At 47.6% G+C, this 17954-nt stretch overlaps 1 protein-coding gene across 2 annotated transcripts in view; it reads left to right on the forward strand.

Annotated features, from left to right (window-relative positions):
- Nucleotides 1–1206: 1206 nt before the first annotated feature.
- The window catches only part of LOC123772677 (very low-density lipoprotein receptor), a 656118-nt gene continuing 639370 nt past the window's right edge, over nucleotides 1207–17954 (forward strand). For both annotated transcript variants that reach the window (XM_069303519.1, XM_069303527.1), the window contains exon 1: nucleotides 1207–1359. In XM_069303519.1, coding sequence (XP_069159620.1) covers nucleotides 1293–1359 — 67 coding nt within the window. In that variant the 5' untranslated portion in view covers nucleotides 1207–1292. The remainder of the gene's footprint in view (nucleotides 1360–17954) is intronic.

Here is a 17954-nt window from a genome sequence, read left to right on the forward strand (position 1 = left end):
CTGTGAGTCTTGTGTTGTGCGCACCGTTGAAAATATCGTCATTGCATTAGGATTAGGGAAATGGTGGATCTATGTTGATTTGTTTGTGTTGAGCAATACACGAGCAAGGGGACGGTAATTGATCTAAGCAGATAGGTCGTGTTTGTTACGTTACAAATATTCTCACACTTACAAACACGCACAAAACACAAACACTCGAATATTGTTTGTACGACCATTGGTTGTAACACCAGGTGTGTTGGGGGGGGGGGGGGGCGGGTAACTCCCAAGTACTAGGGGGGGGAGTAACCCCCAAGCACTAGGGGGTGGGAGTAACTCCAGGTGCTGGGGGGGGGGACGGAGTAACCCCCAAGCACTAGGGGGTGGGAGTAACTCCAGGTGCTGGGGGGGGGGACGGAGTAACTGCAGGTGCTAGGAGCATAGGGAGTAACTGCAGGTGCTAGGAACATAGGGAGTAACTCCAGGTGCTAGGAACATAGGGAGTAACTGCAGGTGCTAGGAACATAGGGAGTAACTCCAGGTGCTAGGAACATAGGGAGTAACTCCAGGTGCTAGGAACATAGGGAGTAACTCCAGGTGCTAGGAGCATAGGGAGTAACTCCAGGTGCTAGGAGCATAGGGAGTAACTCCAGGTGCTAGGAGCATAGGGAGTAACTGCAGGTGCTAGGAGCATAGGGAGTAACTCCAGGTGCTAGGAGCATAGGGAGTAACTGCAGGTGCTAGGAGCATAGGGAGTAACTGCAGGTGCTAGGAGCATAGGGAGTAACTGCAGGTTGCATGAGCAATATTTCCTCTAGTGACTGTAACAAAGCCAGACGTTATCACTATAAATGTCTCCATCCTCAGGTGTGGTGATTGATGGCTTGACCCCACACCTGCTGGAAGGTGTGGGGTCAGGGCTGGCCTGGTAGACGAGTATTTTAACCTCCCTATATTTTCATGCTAACACTGTAAACTAATTCGTGTGTCGGTGTTGAAGTGTAGCAAGCACACTCCAGTATACGTGGCAATGAGGTTAGAATACGAAGCTTAAATAGCCACGAAAGTTGGCTTTTCATCACATGCGTGAAGAATGATGAGTATAAGAGGGGGGGTGGGGGGAGGGAGGTGAAGAGCCACGTGCAAGTGACGCATGCGCGCTGCGAGTCATCTCCCGCGCGACTTACTGACGCTCTCAGCATCTCTCTCTCTTTAGTTCACTGTCTATTTCTCTGGTGAGAGGCTGGCTCAACACAGGGCAAAGATCACTTTATATTACTCCAGTGCTTGCGTTCCGTGTTGACTTGTCGAAGATGCATTGGCAGCCTGGACTGTGGCTCTTAATGTGCTCTGTTACAGCGGTGCTTAGCGCTGATAACTGTAAGTATATTTACCTTACTGTACCATAATGCTCTGTTGTACTTCGTAGATATTCAGTATTATAATTTAATGTCCGATGAAAAGCGCGGTGATAAGACTGAAGCAGTAATGTTATGCTTTGCGTGATAATACAGAGAGTAAAATACATTAAAATGTAAACATGAGATCGATAAAACAGGTTACAAGCATGAGATTCTGAGCCTACAGGGCTGACAACAGAGGCTGTAAGGACGTGTGTGTGAACGACGTAGGCCTATTAGCAACATGCGAGGGCTGTTCCTCTACGACAGTGTTTACCTATCAGTGTCTTCGAGGAAGTGAGGTCTAGCTCCTCGCCTACTAGCCTTGTTGTACCCGTCGCGTCAGAAATCTTTGTGTTGAAGACCTTCTAGTACCATTCTGCACCAGATCCCCTCCAGATACTGGCCGGAGAGGTCAGTGGGACCTGGTACACTGGTACATGTGTGTATGGATATACGAGGCTATGGAAGGAGTAGCGGCAGCGCTGCTATTGCTACTCCAGTTAAGTCCCCGGTGTAAACAGTGGCACGTGTTCTGTCACGGTGTAAACAGTGGCACGTGTTTTGTCACGGTGTAAACAGTGGCACGTGTTTTGTCACGGTGTAAACAGTGGCACGTGTTCTGTCACGGTGTAAACAGTGGCACGTGTTCTGTCACGGTGTAAACAGTGGCACGTGTTCTGTCACGGTGTAAACAGTGGCACGTGTTCTGTCACGGTGTAAACAGTGGCACGTGTTCTGTCACGGTGTAAACAGTGGCACGTGTTCTGTCACGGTGTAAACAGTGGCACGTGTTCTGTCACGGTGTAAACAGTGGCACGTGTTCTGTCACGGTGTAAACAGTGGCACGTGTTCTGTCATGGTGTAAACAGTGGCACGTGTTCTGTCATGGTGTAAACAGTGGCACGTGTTGTCACGGTGTAAACAGTGGCACGTGTTGTCACGGTGTAAACAATGGCACGTGTTGTCACGGTGTAAACAATGGCACGTGTTGTCACGGTGTAAACAGTGGCACGTGTTGTCACGGTGTAAACAGTGGCACGTGTTCTGTCACGGTGTAAACAGTGGCACGTGTTCTGTCATGGTGTAAACAGTGGCACGTGTTGTCACGGTGTAAACAGTGGCACGTGTTCTGTCACGGTGTAAACAGTGGCACGTGTTCTGTCATGGTGTAAACAGCGGCACGTGTTGTGACGGTGTAAACAGTGGCACGTGTTGTCACGGTGTAAACAATGGCACGTGTTGTCTCGGTGTAAACAATGGCACGTGTTGTCACGGTGTAAACAGTGGCACGTGTTGTCTCGGTGTAAACAGTGGCACGTGTTCTGTCTTAGGGACACTTCATCTTACACGCACTCGCACTCACAAAAGCCTTGTGTACACACACACACACACACACACACACACACACACACACACACACACACACACACACACACACACACACACACACACACACACACATAAGTATTGATGAAGTATTAAAGAAACTATCCACAACATTTACAAGACCAAAATAGGAATGTGCAGCTCTTGCATGTTACTCATATCTCAAGAAACACGCCAATAAATTGGAAAAGGAGCAATTAAGACTTGCTACGAAGTGGCTTCAGGAACTGACACACAAGAGCTACGAAGAGAGGCTTCAAGATACCAGAAAATGAGGCAATACGATAACCACATACAAAAAAATAACAAAAATCGATAAAACTGACAGAGGAATTCTTGAAAACCTGCAACTTTGAGAAGTGGACGTCAAAGATTCAAGGAAAGGAGACAAAGGGGCCGAAAAAACATTAGTTTTCTTTCGCAAAGAGAGAGTAGTAGACGGATAGAACATGTGAGAAAGAAGGAGGTGGAGGCCATAACCGAGGCCATGGGCCTCGTAGCCTGGTGGATAGCGCGCAGGACTCGTAATTCTGTGGCGCGGGTTCGATTCCCGCACGAGGCAGAAACAAATGGGCAAAGTTTCTTTCACCCTGAATGCCCCTGTTACCTAGCAGTAAATAGGTACCTGGGAGTTAGTCAGCTGTCACGGGCTGCTTCCTGGGGGTGGAGGCCTGGTTGAGGACCGGGCCGCGGGGACACTAAAGCCCCGAAATCATCTCGAGATAACCTCAAGATAACCGTCAGTAGTTTCACAGTGTCGTGTGACAGTGTACTGGGAAGACGGGACACCACGAGCGTAGCTCTAATCCTGTAATTACTCTTCAGTAATTACTCTTAGGTAAACATACACATACACATACCACCCTTGGATGGCAAGTAAAATATTACACATAAAAATTCACATTAATCCCAAGCTGTAACTTATAAACTATGCAAGTTCATGTGTGAGGGTGAGGGCGAAAGCTGCAGTGTGTGTGAGAGGATCTGCAGTGTGAGAGCGTGGGCGTGGCTGAGTGTGAGAGTGTGGGCGTGGCTGAGTGTGAGAGTGTGGGCGTGGCTGAGCGTGAGAGCGTGGGCGTGGCTGAGCGTGAGAGTGTGGGCGAGGCTACTGTGTTAGAGAACAATAGGTGGACGCAGGAAGCTGCCGTCTGCTTCCTTGAATATGAGTTCTTGTTATGTGTGAGTGTACGGCATAGTGAATAGTGCTGTAGTCTCTCTCTCTCTCTCTCTCTCTCTCCTCTCTCTCTCTCTCTCTCTCTCTCTCTCTATCTCTCTCTCTCTCTCTCTCTCTCTCTCTCTCTCTCTCTCTCTCTCTCTCTCTCTCTCTCTCTCTCTCTCTCTCTCTCTCTCTCTCTCTCTCTCTCTCCCTCCCCCTCACCAGGCAGGGAGCACACAGCTCTGGCCAACACACCACAAACACCGCCAGACAACACCAACATCACCACTATCCCCTCACCAGCAGACACAAAACTGTAAACAAATATCAATACCACCTTCCAGTTTTGTGAGAAGCTGCGAGGTGAACAAAGAATAATGTTTACATTTTGTAGAATACAGCATAGTGAGGGGAAATATTGTTTACAGTTTGAGGAATACAGCATAGTGAGGGGAAATATTGTTTACAGTTTGAGGAATACAGCATAGTGAGGGGAAATATTGTTTACACTTTCAGCAATACAGCATAGTGAGGGGAAATATTGTTTACAGTTTGAGGAATACAGCATAGTGAGGGGAAATATTGTTTACAGTTTGAGGAATACAGCATAGTGAGGGGAAATATTGTTTACACTTTCAGCAATACAGCATAGTGAGGGGAAATATTGTTTACACTTTCAGGAATACAGCATAGTGAGGGGAAATATTGTTTACACTTTCAGGAATACAGCGTAGTGAGGGGAAATATTGTTTACACTTTCAGCAATACAGCATAGTGAGGGGAAATATTGTTTACAGTTTGAGGAATACAGCATAGTGAGGGGAAATATTGTTTACAGTTTGAGGAATACAGCATAGTGAGGGGAAATATTGTTTACAGTTTGAGGAATACAGCATAGTGAGGGGAAATATTGTTTACACTTTCAGGAATACAACATAGTGAGGGGAAATATTGTTTACACTTTCAGGAATGCAGCATAGTAAGGGGAAAGATTGTTTACAATTTGAGGAATACAGCATAGTGAGGGGGAAAATATTGATAGTATTTGGCGCAATAGAGCGAGGTGAGGGGAAATTCCCTAGTCGGTGTTTTGTGGGTATGTGATGCATCGACACCAAGGGAGCGGCATTTTAGGAAGAAAATATATATATATACCCCCTCTCTGCCCGGACCTTGATGGATGACACGCGCCTTAATTTGATTTTTGAAGCTGATACTGCCTCACAGGATGACTGGTGGTGCACTAGTTAAACACTCCTGGTTATTGGGGGATTTTGTGTGTAGGGTCAGACGATGCTATTTAAGCCGGCGGTGCAGGAATGAGAAGTGTTTGATCGTCAGAAAATTAGACCGTCCGTGTTTTGTGTTAGTTAAATGGGTTTTTATGCTATTTGCATGCATACATTTCCTAGATTTTCAAGTCTTTCCAGTTATGTTTCTCCACATGTGTCTCCTGTTGTATTTACCATGTGTGAATAGTCTCCAGAATCGAGCTATTAGCTCCTGGAGACCGCCTTTCTATCCGATCTATTTTTCCTCTATTATGTTTTCTACATGTAGTGAGTTCTCACCCCTACTCTTTAACACACAAACACACACATACATCCCCAGGAAGCAGCTGTCTCACTCCCAGGTATCTATTTACTGCTAGGTGAACAGGAATAATAGGTGAGAAACTCTGCTCATTTATTTCTGCCTCGACTGGTAATCTAACCCAGGCCCATAGGACTACGGCCCCCGAGCGCTGTCCACTCAGCCGCGAGGCCCCCAAACCTGATGTGTCTCCTGCACGACACCTGAGACACATCTGTTGTCTCCCTCTCTCTCTTGATGTGTGTGTCTCCAGGTGTGTGTCTATATTATACCCCACGAGGCTATATTCCCGCCCTGCTCATGCAGGTGGCACCCCACACCTGAGGCAGTGTTGGGTCATACAGGTGGCATCCCACACCTGAGGCAGTGGTGGGTCATACAGGTGGCACCCCACACCTGAGGCAGTGGTGGGTCATACAGGTGGCACCCCACATCTGAGGCAGTGGTGGGTCATACAGGTGGCACCCCACACCTGAGGCAGTGGTGGGTCATACAGGTGGCACCCCACACCTGAGGCAGTGGTGGGTCATGCAGGTGGCACCCCACACCTGAGGCAGGTGGCACCCCACACCTGAGGCAGGTGGCACCCCACACCTGAGGCAGGTGGCACCCCACACCTGAGGCAGGTGGCACCCCACACTTGAGGCAGGTGGCACCCCACACTTGAGGCAGGTGGCACCCCACACCTGAGGCAGGTGGCACCCCACACTTGAGGCAGGTGGCACCCCACACCTGAGACAGGTGGCACCCCACACTTGAGGCAGGTGGCACCCCACACCTGAGGCAGGTGGCACCCCCACACCTGAGACAGGTGGCACCCCACACCTGAGGCAGTGGTGGGTCATACAGGTGGCACCCCACATCTGAGGCAGTGGTGGGTCATACAGGTGGCAACCCACACCTGAGGCAGTGGTGGGTCATACAGGTGGCACCCCACACCTGAGGCAGTGGTGGGTCATGCAAGTGGCACCCCACACCTGAGGCAGGTGGCACCCCACACCTGAGGCAGGTGGCACCCCACACCTGAGGCAGGTGGCACCCCACACCTGAGGCAGGTGGCACCCCACACCTGAGGCAGGTGGCACCCCACACCTGAGGCAGGTGGCACCCCACACTTGAGGCAGGTGGCACCCCACACCTGAGGCAGGTGGCACCCCACACTTGAGGCAGGTGGCACCCCACACCTGAGACAGGTGGCACCCCACACTTGAGGCAGGTGGCACCCCACACCTGAGGCAGGTGGCACCCCCACACCTGAGACAGGTGGCACCCCACACTTGAGGCAGGTGGCACCCCACACTTGAGGCAGGTGGCACCCCACACCTGAGACAGGTGGCACCCCACACCTGAGGCAGGTGGCACCCCACACCTGAGGCAGTGTGTGGTTGCGTAACTTTGGAATATTATTGCAAGCCCTTAACCCCTTGACCTTCACGGAGCGACCCAGCGGACTGGGGATGATTGCTGGCGACAGAGAGAGAACAAGAGTCAGCCAAGCAGACAATCAGGAAGGCCTTTAGGCACTCAGGCGGTCAAACAGGCAGGTAGGCAGTCAAGGAGGCAGGCAGCCAGCCAAGCACCGAAGCAGGCAGGCCAACCTGTCCTTTCGAATAATACATAGTATTTCGACGTCACAATCCCCAACGACCAAATTATGATGTACCATAAATATCAAAAGTTTACGTATTCTATAAGGAGACGATGAGTCACAATAACGTGGCTGAAGATATGATGACCAGACCACACACTAGAAGGTGAAGGGACGACGACGTTTCGGTCCGTCCTAGACCATTCTCAAGTCGATTGTGAGACTTGAGATTGGTCCAGGACGGACCGAAACGTCGTCGTCCCTTCACCTTCTAGTGTGTGGTCTGGTCAACATACTTTAGCCTCCACTTCCTCCAGATCCCATTCCTTTTCCATTATCTTGCCTACCATCCCTTCTTGTCTTACCTTCCCTTTCTCTTCCAGCCGTCCCTTGTCTTTCCTCTTACCTTCCCCCTAGTCTTCCCCTCCCTTAGACCCTCCTCCCCTTCCTATCTTCCCTTCCCATTTCTCTTTCCCATCTCCCCTCCCCTCCTCTTTCTCCCGTCTCACCCGGGACAGGAAGACAGGACACATTACACACCTGGGGCATAATCCTAACCTTTAATTGGCAAAAAACCTTTGAATCTCTGTGCTAGGAAACAAAGCGATCATTCTGCTCGTTATTCTCATATTTTATCACAAATGGGAAGCTGAGGAAGGGGGCATGGAAGAGGAGAGACTGAGGGAAGGAGAATGGGGTGAGGGGAAGGAATGGGGTAGGACTGAGGTGACGGAATAGAAGGAGAGTTAGGGAAGTGTAGGAAACTTAAAAGACGTTTTTGGCACAAGGTGGCATGAGTGAAGATGAGTTGAGAGACTAAGGGGGCATGAGTTAATGGGGTGAGTTAAGGGGGAATGAAGGGAACTATCAGGGGAGAAAGCGCCAAGCCATCACGACTATATAGCACTGGGAAGGGGGTCAGGATAAGGATTTGGGGATGGGACGGTGGAAGGAATGGTTTAGTGGAGGGTGTGAGAGCTTACCAACACACACTGCCAGTTAACAAACCTTGTGTCCCGTTAGTAGCCACTACTGATGGTTCAGCTATCAGTAGAGGATGTTTTGTACCAACACAACTTATGTACCTAAGTTGTGGTTCACCAGAGGCCGTGAACCAATAGGGGCCAAAAGGTTCACCAGTTCTATTGGTTCACCAGTACCACCCGTCTTCAGGCAGTGCTCGTCTGAGCTCCGACCGCTCATGTAAACACATTTAGAAAATGGGAAGCATCTTTAAGTTAGGTTAGGAAAAAGGGGTGTTGCAATCTGCCTGCCATCAAATTTTCCATTATTTTTTCCTCAGTCGGGGGATGCTGGCCGAATCTGCGTGCAGCTTCTCAAAACGGTTAAGATTCATCTGGTGCTGGAGGAGTAGGGGATGAAGGGCTCACGATCTTACTGTTTCTGTGAGAAACTGTTTCTGTGAGAAACTTACTGTTTCTGTGAGAAACTTACTGTTTCTGTGAGAAACTTACTGTTTCTGTGAGAAACTTACTGTTTCTGTGAGAAACTTACTGTTTCTGTGAGAAACTTACTGTTTCTGTGAGAAACTTACTGTTTCTGTGAGAAACTTACTGTTTCTGTTGTCACTATAGATAGTGGTTCTCTGTCTCTCTCTGTCTCTGTCTCTCTCTCTCTCTCTCTCTCTCTCTCTCTCTCTCTCTCTCTCTCTCTCTCTCTCTCTCTCTCTCTCTCTCTCTCTCTCTCTCTCTCTCTCTCTCTCTAAGCCTCTGGTCGACACAACAGCCAGTCCGACACGCGGATTATATCGTTTTGATCTATTTATATCCCAGCTCATGCTACCACGAAAGTGAATTTTAGTTTTCGGTCTCGTCTTTGACTCTGAAGAACGAAGTAATCTGAAAACGGACGAGGACATTTTAATTAAATTCCCCGCCAAAGTTTTTATTTATGTTCAGATTTTGTGTAGGATTTGTCTTCTGAACTGTGTAAATGATGCCAGACTCGGGAGGCTGTATGCGCTAAAGGTACCGACAAGTCTTGAAAATTAAGACACTGGTGAGAATTTTCTTGGCTGAAGGTAATATCTGCCTGTTGTTGGTTCCTGTTTGTCTGTTGTTGGTTCCCCTTTGTCTGTTGTTGGTTCCTGTTTGTCTGTTGTTGGTTCCTGTTTGTCTGTTGTTGATTCCTGTTTGTTGTTGGTTCCTGTTTGTCTGTTGTTGGTTCCTGTTTGTTGTTGGTTCCTGTTTGTCTGTTGTTGGTTCCTGTTTGTCTGTTGTTGGTTCCCGTTTGTCTGTTGTTGGTTCCTGTTTGTCTGTTGTTGGTTCCTGTTTGTCTGTTGGTGGTTCCTGTTTGTCTGTTGTTGGTTCCTGTTTGTCTGTTGTTGGTTCCTGTTTGTTGTTGGTTCCTGTTTTACTGTTGTTGGTTCCTGTTTGTTGTTGGTTCGTGTTTGTCTGTTGTTGGTTCCTGTTTGTCTGTTGTTGGTTCCTGTTTGTCTGTTGTTGGTTCCTGTTTGTCTGTTGTTGGTTCCCCTTTGTCTGTTGTTGGTTCCTGTTTGTTGTTGGTTCCTGTTTGTCTGTTGTTGGTTCCTGTTTGTCTGTTGGTGGTTTCCCTTTGTCTGTTTTTGGTTCCTGTTTGTTGTTGGTTCCTGTTTGTCTGTTGTTGGTTCCTGTTTGTCTGTTGTTGGTTCCTGTTTGTCTGTTGTTGGTTCCTGTTTTACTGTTGTTGGTTCCTGTTTGTCTGTTGTTGGTTCCTGTTTGTCTGTTGTTGGTTCCTGTTTGTCTGTTGTTGGTTCCTGTTGTTGGTTCCTGCCTGTTGTTGGTTCCTGTTTGTCTGTTGTTGGTTCCTGTTTGTCTGTTGTTGGTTCCTGTTTGTCTGTTGTTGGTTCCTATTTGTCTGTTGTTGGTTCCTGTTTGTCTGTTGTTGGTTCCTGTTTTACTGTTGTTGGTTCCTGTTTGTCTGTTGTTGGTTCCTGTTTGTTGTTGGTTCCTGCCTGTTGTTGGTTCCTGTTTGTCTGTTGTTGGTTCCTGTTTGTCTGTTGTTGGTTCCTGTCTGTTGTTGGTTCCTGTTTGTCTGTTGTTGGTTCCTGTTTGTCTGTTGTTGGTTCCTGTTTGTTGTTGGTTCCTGCCTGTTGTTGGTTCCTGTTTGTCTGTTGTTGGTTCCTGTTTGTTGTTGGTTCCTGTTTGTCTGTTGTTGGTTCCTGTTTGTTGTTGGTTCCTGTTTGTTGTTGGTTCCTGTTTGTCTGTTGTTGGTTCCTGTTTGTTGTTGGTTCCTGTTTGTCTGTTATTGGTTCCTGTTTGTCTGTTGTTGGTTCCTGTTTGTCTGTTGTTGGTTCCTGTTTGTTGTTGGTTCCTGTTTGTTGTTGGTTCCTGTTTGTTGTTGGTTCCTGTTTGTCTGTTATTGGTTCCTGTCTGTCTGTTATTGGTTCCTGTTTTACTGTTGTTGGTTCCTGTCTACCTTTGTTGGTTCCGGAGATCAACGTCTCCACGGCCCAGTCTCTGAGAAGGCCTCCTGGTTGGAGGTCTGGTCAGCCAGGCTGTTGGACGCAGCTAACTCGGGCAGTATAAGACCTTATGTACGTTCCCCAGGTCAACACTCTCTCCATCTTTGAATGGGGCTGTTAGTGTGCAACAGTATTCCTCCCAAGATAGCACTAGTCGTAGCATCATTACATCTTAGCCCTCGGGCCTCGTAGCCTGGTGGATAGCGCGCAGGACTCGTAATTCTGTGGCGCGGGTTCGATTCCCGCACGAGGCAGAAACAAATGGGCAATGTTTCTTTCACCCTGAATGCCCCTGTTACCTAGCAGTAAATAGGTACCTGGGTGTTAGTCAGCTGTCACGGGCTGCTTCCTGGGGGTGGAGGCCTGGTCGAGGACCGGGCCGCGGGGACACTAAAGCCCCGAAATCATCTCAAGATAACCTCAAGATAGCATCACTAGTCTTAGGACTTGTTATCCTACCAAGTCATTTTTCTTGAAGTTGTGACAGCTACTTTAGTGTGCTCTTTAAACTGATGAGGATTTGCATCTAGGGATTCATAAACAGAGTAAATAACCACATTAAGAATATCTATTTTGATTGTCAGCACTTCAACCATATCGTTCGTGGTGATCAGCAGTGGAGAGCGTATGAGTGTGTCTTTGATGTACAGGCTGATGTACCTGTACATCACTGTACCTGCTGGATGTACCCTTGTAGCCTGTGTTTCCTGTCACATCTGCCTCATTTAGGAGGCCTGGGGCCAGATTCACGAAAGCACTTACGCAAGCACTTACGAATGTGTACATCTTTCCTCAATCTTTGACGGCTTTGGTTACATTTATTAAACAGTTTACATGCATGAAAACTTCCCATTCAACTGTTGTTATGGTTATAAACAGCCTCCTGGTGCTTCGGAGCTCATTAACTGTTTAATAATTGTAAACAGAGCCGCCAAACATTGAGAAAAGATGTACAGGTTCGTAAGTGCTTTCGTGAATCTGGCCCCAGGTATCAAGTGGACTTTGTTTTGCCTTGTTTTGATACCTTGTGTGTTGTCAAATGCGAAAGTTGTTATCGTATTTGTGGAAGGGTTGAGTATGTTACTTGGTGTTAATATCTGTGGTTCGGGTAAGGGTGCCGATGGAGCTGTGTCCTGTCTAGGGTTTGACCTTTGGACGGTGGTAGTCTTGATATCACGTCCTTCCACTGTGATGTCTTCCATCTACAGTGATGTTCTTCTACTGTGATGTCTTCCATCTACAGTGTTGTCCTTCCACTGTGATATCTTCCATCTACAGTGATGTTCTTCTACTGTGATGTCTTCCATCTACAGTGATGTTCTTCTACTGTGATATCTTCCATCTACAGTGATGTTCTTCTACTGTGATGTCTTCCATCTACAGTGATGTTCTTCTACTGTGATGTCTTCCATCTACAGTGATGTTCTTCTACTGTGATGTCTTCTATCTACAGTGATGTTCTTCTACTGTGATGTCTTCCATCTACAGTGATGTTCTTCTACTGTGATGTCTTCCATCTACAGTGTTGTCCTTCCACTGTGATATCTTCCATCTACAGTGATGTTCTTCTACTGTGATGTCTTCCATCTACAGTGATGTTCTTCTACTGTGATGTCTTCTATCTACAGTGATGTTCTTCTACTGTGATGTCTTCCATCTACAGTGATGTTCTTCTACTGTGATGTCTTCCATCTACAGTGTTGTCCTTCCACTGTGATATCTTCCATCTACAGTGATGTTCTTCTACTGTGATGTCTTCCATCTACAGTGATGTTCTTCTACTGTGATGTCTTCTATCTACAGTGATGTTCTTCTACTGTGATGTCTTCCATCTACAGTGATGTTCTTCTACTGTGATGTCTTCCATCAACAGTGATGTTCTTCTACTGTGATGTCTTCTATCTACAGTGATGTTCTTCTACTGTGATGTCTTCCATCTACAGTGATGTTCTTCTACTGTGATGTCTTCCATCTACAGTGTTGTCCTTCCACTGTGATATCTTCCATCTACAGTGATGTTCTTCTACTGTGATGTCTTCCATCTACAGTGATGTTCTTATACTGTGATGTCTTCCATCTACAGTGATGTTCTTATACTGTGATGTCTTCCATCTACAGTGATGTTCTTATACTGTGATATCTTCCATCTACAGTGATGTTCTTCTACTGTGATGTCTTCCATCTACAGTAATGTTCTTATACTGTGATGTCTTCCATCTACAGTGATGTTCTTATACTGTGATGTCTTCCATCTACAGTGATGTTCTTCCACTGTGATGTCTTCCATCTACACTACAGTGATGTCCTTCCACGGTGATGTCTCCCATCTACAGTGTTGTCTTTGGCTGTATACAGTATAATTCTACTTGGCAGCTGTACTGTGCTGTATACTGTACGGAATATTGAATACTGTATACTGTATTGGGTACTGAATACTGCACTGGATACTGGATGTTGTATACTGTATACTGCACTGGATACTGGATGTTGTATACTGTATACTGCACTGGATACTGGATGTTGTATACTGTATACTGCACTGGATACTGGATGTTGTATACTGTATACTGCACTGGATACTGGATGTTGTATACTGTATACTGGCTACATGGTTGTCTATAAATGTCGTATTTTGGTGTGAAGACCTGAACTGTTGGCAACCCTCGGCCTCTCAACAAATACGTCCAATTTTGGACGTTGTGACCCCCCCCTCCCAAAGTCCAAATCACAAAGTCCCACGAGCAATTAACTTCTCTCGCAAATATCTACGTTTTCTATGTTTCGTTAGGCCAGGTTAGGTTAGGTTGCTTTAGTACACCATTTTCTGTCCGTTGTGGCTGCTCGAGAGGACGGTCTAGGCCGTTGCCACTGTATTGTCTAGCCACTTGCTAGAACCTCTCTAAGTGGACCAGTTTATTAGAGCTTCATCAACGGACTTAATACGTCACGTTTTTTACGGAACGGGGAGGGGAAGGGGAAGGGGGGATGAAGGGGAAAGGGGGAAGAGGGGAAAGGGGAAGAGGGTAGGAGGGGGTAGGAGAGGAAGCCATGCCGACAAGTTTGACTCATGCATTAATGATGTGTTTTGCTGGTTGGCGCCGCAAAGGCATGGGAGAGTGGTCACGTTGGAGGGGTTGGAGGCCACTTTGTGGAGGGTGGGAGGGCACTTTGGAGGGTGGGAGGTTAGGTTGGAGGGTGAGAGGTACATCTGGAGGGTGGTAGGTCACTTTGGAGGGTTGGAGGGCACTTTGGAGGGTGGGATGTCACTTTGGAGGGGAAGGGGAGAGAATGATTGTTTCTTATAGAGCGAAGAAGTTAAGGGGGAGGGGAGGAGGGGTGGTTCATGATGAGGGGGTGAGAGTGACGGAGCGCTGGGTGGGAGGGGCGGGGGTGGGGGTGGTGAGGGGGGATTGAAGGGGGGTTGAGTACACTTAGCAACAACTAGCCACTCCTGCGACAAGATCTCTGCAAGCCATCCTGAGGTTGCGTCAACTGGGTGCAACATAGAGTCACATATTTGTCCCCTGGCAACACCCATCTGGATCGGCAGCAGCAGCAGCAGGAGCAGCAGCAGCAGCAGCAACAGCAGCGTTCAAAATAACGTTGTACTGAAACGTACGAACCCAAGCCACTCACCTAACCAATGTACGCGTATTAAACGTGGATATTTCTGAGCCGCTATTTTTCATAGTACCGTTTATTTTGGCCGTTGAGGACCATAGCGTAAAGCATTAGGTACATTAAATGAGAGGAAGGGTTATCTAACCAACGGCAATGAACCATATCGGCGAGAACCATAAGATAATATATCTTTCATTCCCCTGGGCTCCAGGAGGCTCGAACAACGAACCCTAATTGTGTGAGGCAGAGGAATATATCTCTTATCAGTCACCCCCTGGGTGATGGGGGGGCCCCCTCCCACTTGTCAGTCACCCCTGGGTGATGGCCCTCCCCCCCCCCCTCCCAGTGAGTGGCATCTTCCTTATGATTGGTCATCTCCTAAGTATACTAAGCTAGTATACTTCTTGGTTCTAATATTGCTCTCATCGTTATCAATCATTGCAACATTAACATATGTAACACTATGCGAGCTAACTAGAGCACTTGCAACAACAGCGTATTCATCATCTCATCACTGTCTCTTGGAATACGTCTCAGAGGGGGGGGGGGAGGTTGTTCCAACGATCCAGAGTGCACTTGAGTGAAGCTTGACGTCCCCCACTTTGTCGAAAGGATAGGAGATAGACTAACATAATTATATAATATAAAGACGAGGTCTCCATTTGCGTTGGGGGACTCTGTGTCCTCCACTGTGGCTCTTTGTGTTTGGAAGTCCTTCACAAACTGTGCATTTGACAGAAAGGTTTCATGAATTTAGTTTTTGCTCGACGCGTTAGTGACTTATTCGTCACCATGGTCGTCACCATGGTCGTCACCATGGTCGTCACCATGGTCGTCACTATGGTCGTCACCATGGTCGTCACCATGGTCGTCACCATGGTCGTCACTATGGTCGTCACCATGGTCGTCACCATGGTCGTCACCATGGTCGTCACTATGGTCGTCACTATGGTCGTCACCATGGTCGTCACCATGGTCGTCACCATGGTCGTCACCATGGTCGTCACCATGGTCGTCACCATGGTCGTCACCATGGTCGTCACTATGGTCGTCACCATGGTCGTCACCATGGTCGTCACCATGGTCGTCACTATGGTCGTTACCATGGTCGTCACTATGGTCGTCACTATGGTCGTCACCATGGTCGTCACCATGGTCGTCACCATGGTCGTCACCATGGTCGTCACCATGGTCGTCACCAGCTAACAACCTCCAGCACTTCCACCTTTATATATTACGACACCATCGCTAATCTCACAATTCGTGTGAATGTACAAGAGTGTGGGATTTATATCTAAATTACGTACAGCAGGATAACGTGACAGGTGTAAAGAGTTTCGAACACCAGGATAACAAGTGCAAAGTGTTTCGAGCACCAGGATAACAAGTGCAAAGTGTTTCGAGCACCAGGATAACAAGTGCAAAGTGTTTCGAGCACCAGGTTAACAAGATAGCAGATGTGAAGCTTTTAAACACAAGTTCGTGACGAATGAAAATCACGGACCTCCGAGAAGATAGTTTTTACCCCAATAAGGTCTTCAACCATAATATATACCTCTACATTGTTGTCATAACCGTGTGGTTTCTCCCTTGGATGTTTCCCAGGACGGAGGACGGTGCTTGGTCCAGCTAATGTGTGATAAAACGCATGTCTAAAGCGCTGATTTACTGTGTAAACAGCACCTTCTGGCGGGTAGTAGAGGCAGTTTGTATAGATGGTTGTGGAGTGAAGGGGCAGGCAGTGTGTATAGTTGGAGGGTGACGTAGTTTCAAGGGTGACGTGGTGTATATAGAGTGCTGGTATGTATATTGGCTTCAGTTAAAGAGTTAACTTTTATGGGTCGGGCATGCATGTTTTCAAAAGTTGCTCTGTGAATGCTGTGTGGGACCCAAAGTGGGTATTTAGTTAACAAGAGTGGGTATTTTGGTGCTTTAAAGTGAGAATATTGTATCCCAAAGATGTATTTAGTAACCCAAATTGGGTACTTAATTGGGTTTGCTTAAGGACATTCCTTTGGGTTTTCCCTAGGGCATTCCTCGTTTAGCAACATCTACATAAATTATTGGACAATTATTTCTCAGTTATGGCGCTCACCACACTGGCGTCGGCACCCAATTATCGAAATTTGAAATTATTAAGTTCTTAGTATATGTCACGCGCGCGCATACTGTCGCGCGCGTGCGAGCAGATGACGCGTACACACACACACACACACACACACACACACAAAACGAAGTTAGAAGAGGTTCAGAGGTATGCCACCAGACTAGTCCCCGAGCTGAGAGGAATGAGCTACGAGGAAAGATAGATTATTGGAACTAAACCTCACGACACTGGAAGACTCAAGAGTTAGGGAAGACATGTTCACTACCTATAAAATTCTCAGAGGAATTGATAGAGGGTAGAAAAAGATAACTGTTGACAGGGTTGAAAAAGATAACTGCAAGTACAACTTGGTGAGTACAAACAGAGGACAAAACTAGTGGACAGCTGTTGAGCTCGTTAGGGAAAGTGAATTTAATCAACCGCTTCCCAAACACTGTGTTTCCAAGCGAGCAGCAGAGTCCTCCACCACCCTGTCGGCTCAGAGTGAGCCAGAGAGAGATCAGCGTAAGCCTAGAGTGAGCCAGAGTGAGCCTAGCCTAAGTCTAGAGCGAGCCTAGAGTGAGCCAGAGTGACCCTAGGGTCCAGAGTGAGCCTAGCCTAAGTCTAGAGTGAGCTAGAGTGAGCCAGAGTGACCCTAGGGTCCAGAGTGAGCCTAAAATGACACTTTGTGCAATCTGTAAAACGCACCGTTCTCATGACTTGCCACAACGTGCAAAATGCAACTCTTTTTGCCAAACCAGAGACGTACAAACCCATGCAACCCACCTAACCTAGAAGGGAAGGGGGAGGCGCTAGGAAAGAAGAGAGGGGAGATGGGAAGGGAGAGAGTGGAGAAGGGAAGGGTGAGAGGGGATATAAGAAGGGAGAGAGGGGAGATGGGAAGGGAGAGAGAGGTGGGATGGGTAAACAACTTTCCTCAGGCAGAAGGACATTGACCTATGAATAACAATGTGTGTCGAGCCTTCCCCTCAGAGTGAGGAGAAGGGGAGGGAGGGAGGGTAGAGTGCTTCCCCTCACTCTACTCACCTGGTTGTACGTCAGGGAGGGTTGAGTTTCGACTCTTGAGTCCCTCCTCTCACTTGGCTTTTCCTCATTGTACTCTCACATATACCCCTCCCTCTTCCTCCCACAAACACACTCCCTCCCACATAAACTCTACCTCCCACATTCACACTCCCTCCCATATACACACTCCCTCCCATATACACACTCCCTCCTACATACACACTCCCTCCCACATACACACTCCCTCCCATATACACTCTACCTCCCACATACACACTCCCTCCCACATACACACTCCCTCCCACATACACACTCCCTCCCATATACAGTCTACCTCCCACATACACTCTCCCTCCCACATACACTCCCACACACTTTGCTCCCTCGTTCCTCATTAAAATTGTGTTTGTTGCATCTCCTTGATGCTAACCCCAACCCAGACCGTAAACCGCAGTTATCCTCTCTCTCTCTCTCCCATTTCCCCTCTTTACGGAGACTTAGCCTCACTCTCTCCAGCCCAGTGCTGTCTCCCCTCTCTTTATTCCCCTTCATTAACTCTTGCCACTCTTCCTCCATTCTCGTTACAACATTTCCCCCCCTTCATTCACGCGTTCTCATTTTTTTTACTCACACAATCTCCCCTTCATTCACAA

This window comes from Procambarus clarkii, chromosome 50 (assembly GCF_040958095.1).
Source record: "Procambarus clarkii isolate CNS0578487 chromosome 50, FALCON_Pclarkii_2.0, whole genome shotgun sequence".
Classification (NCBI taxonomy): domain Eukaryota; kingdom Metazoa; phylum Arthropoda; class Malacostraca; order Decapoda; family Cambaridae; genus Procambarus; species Procambarus clarkii.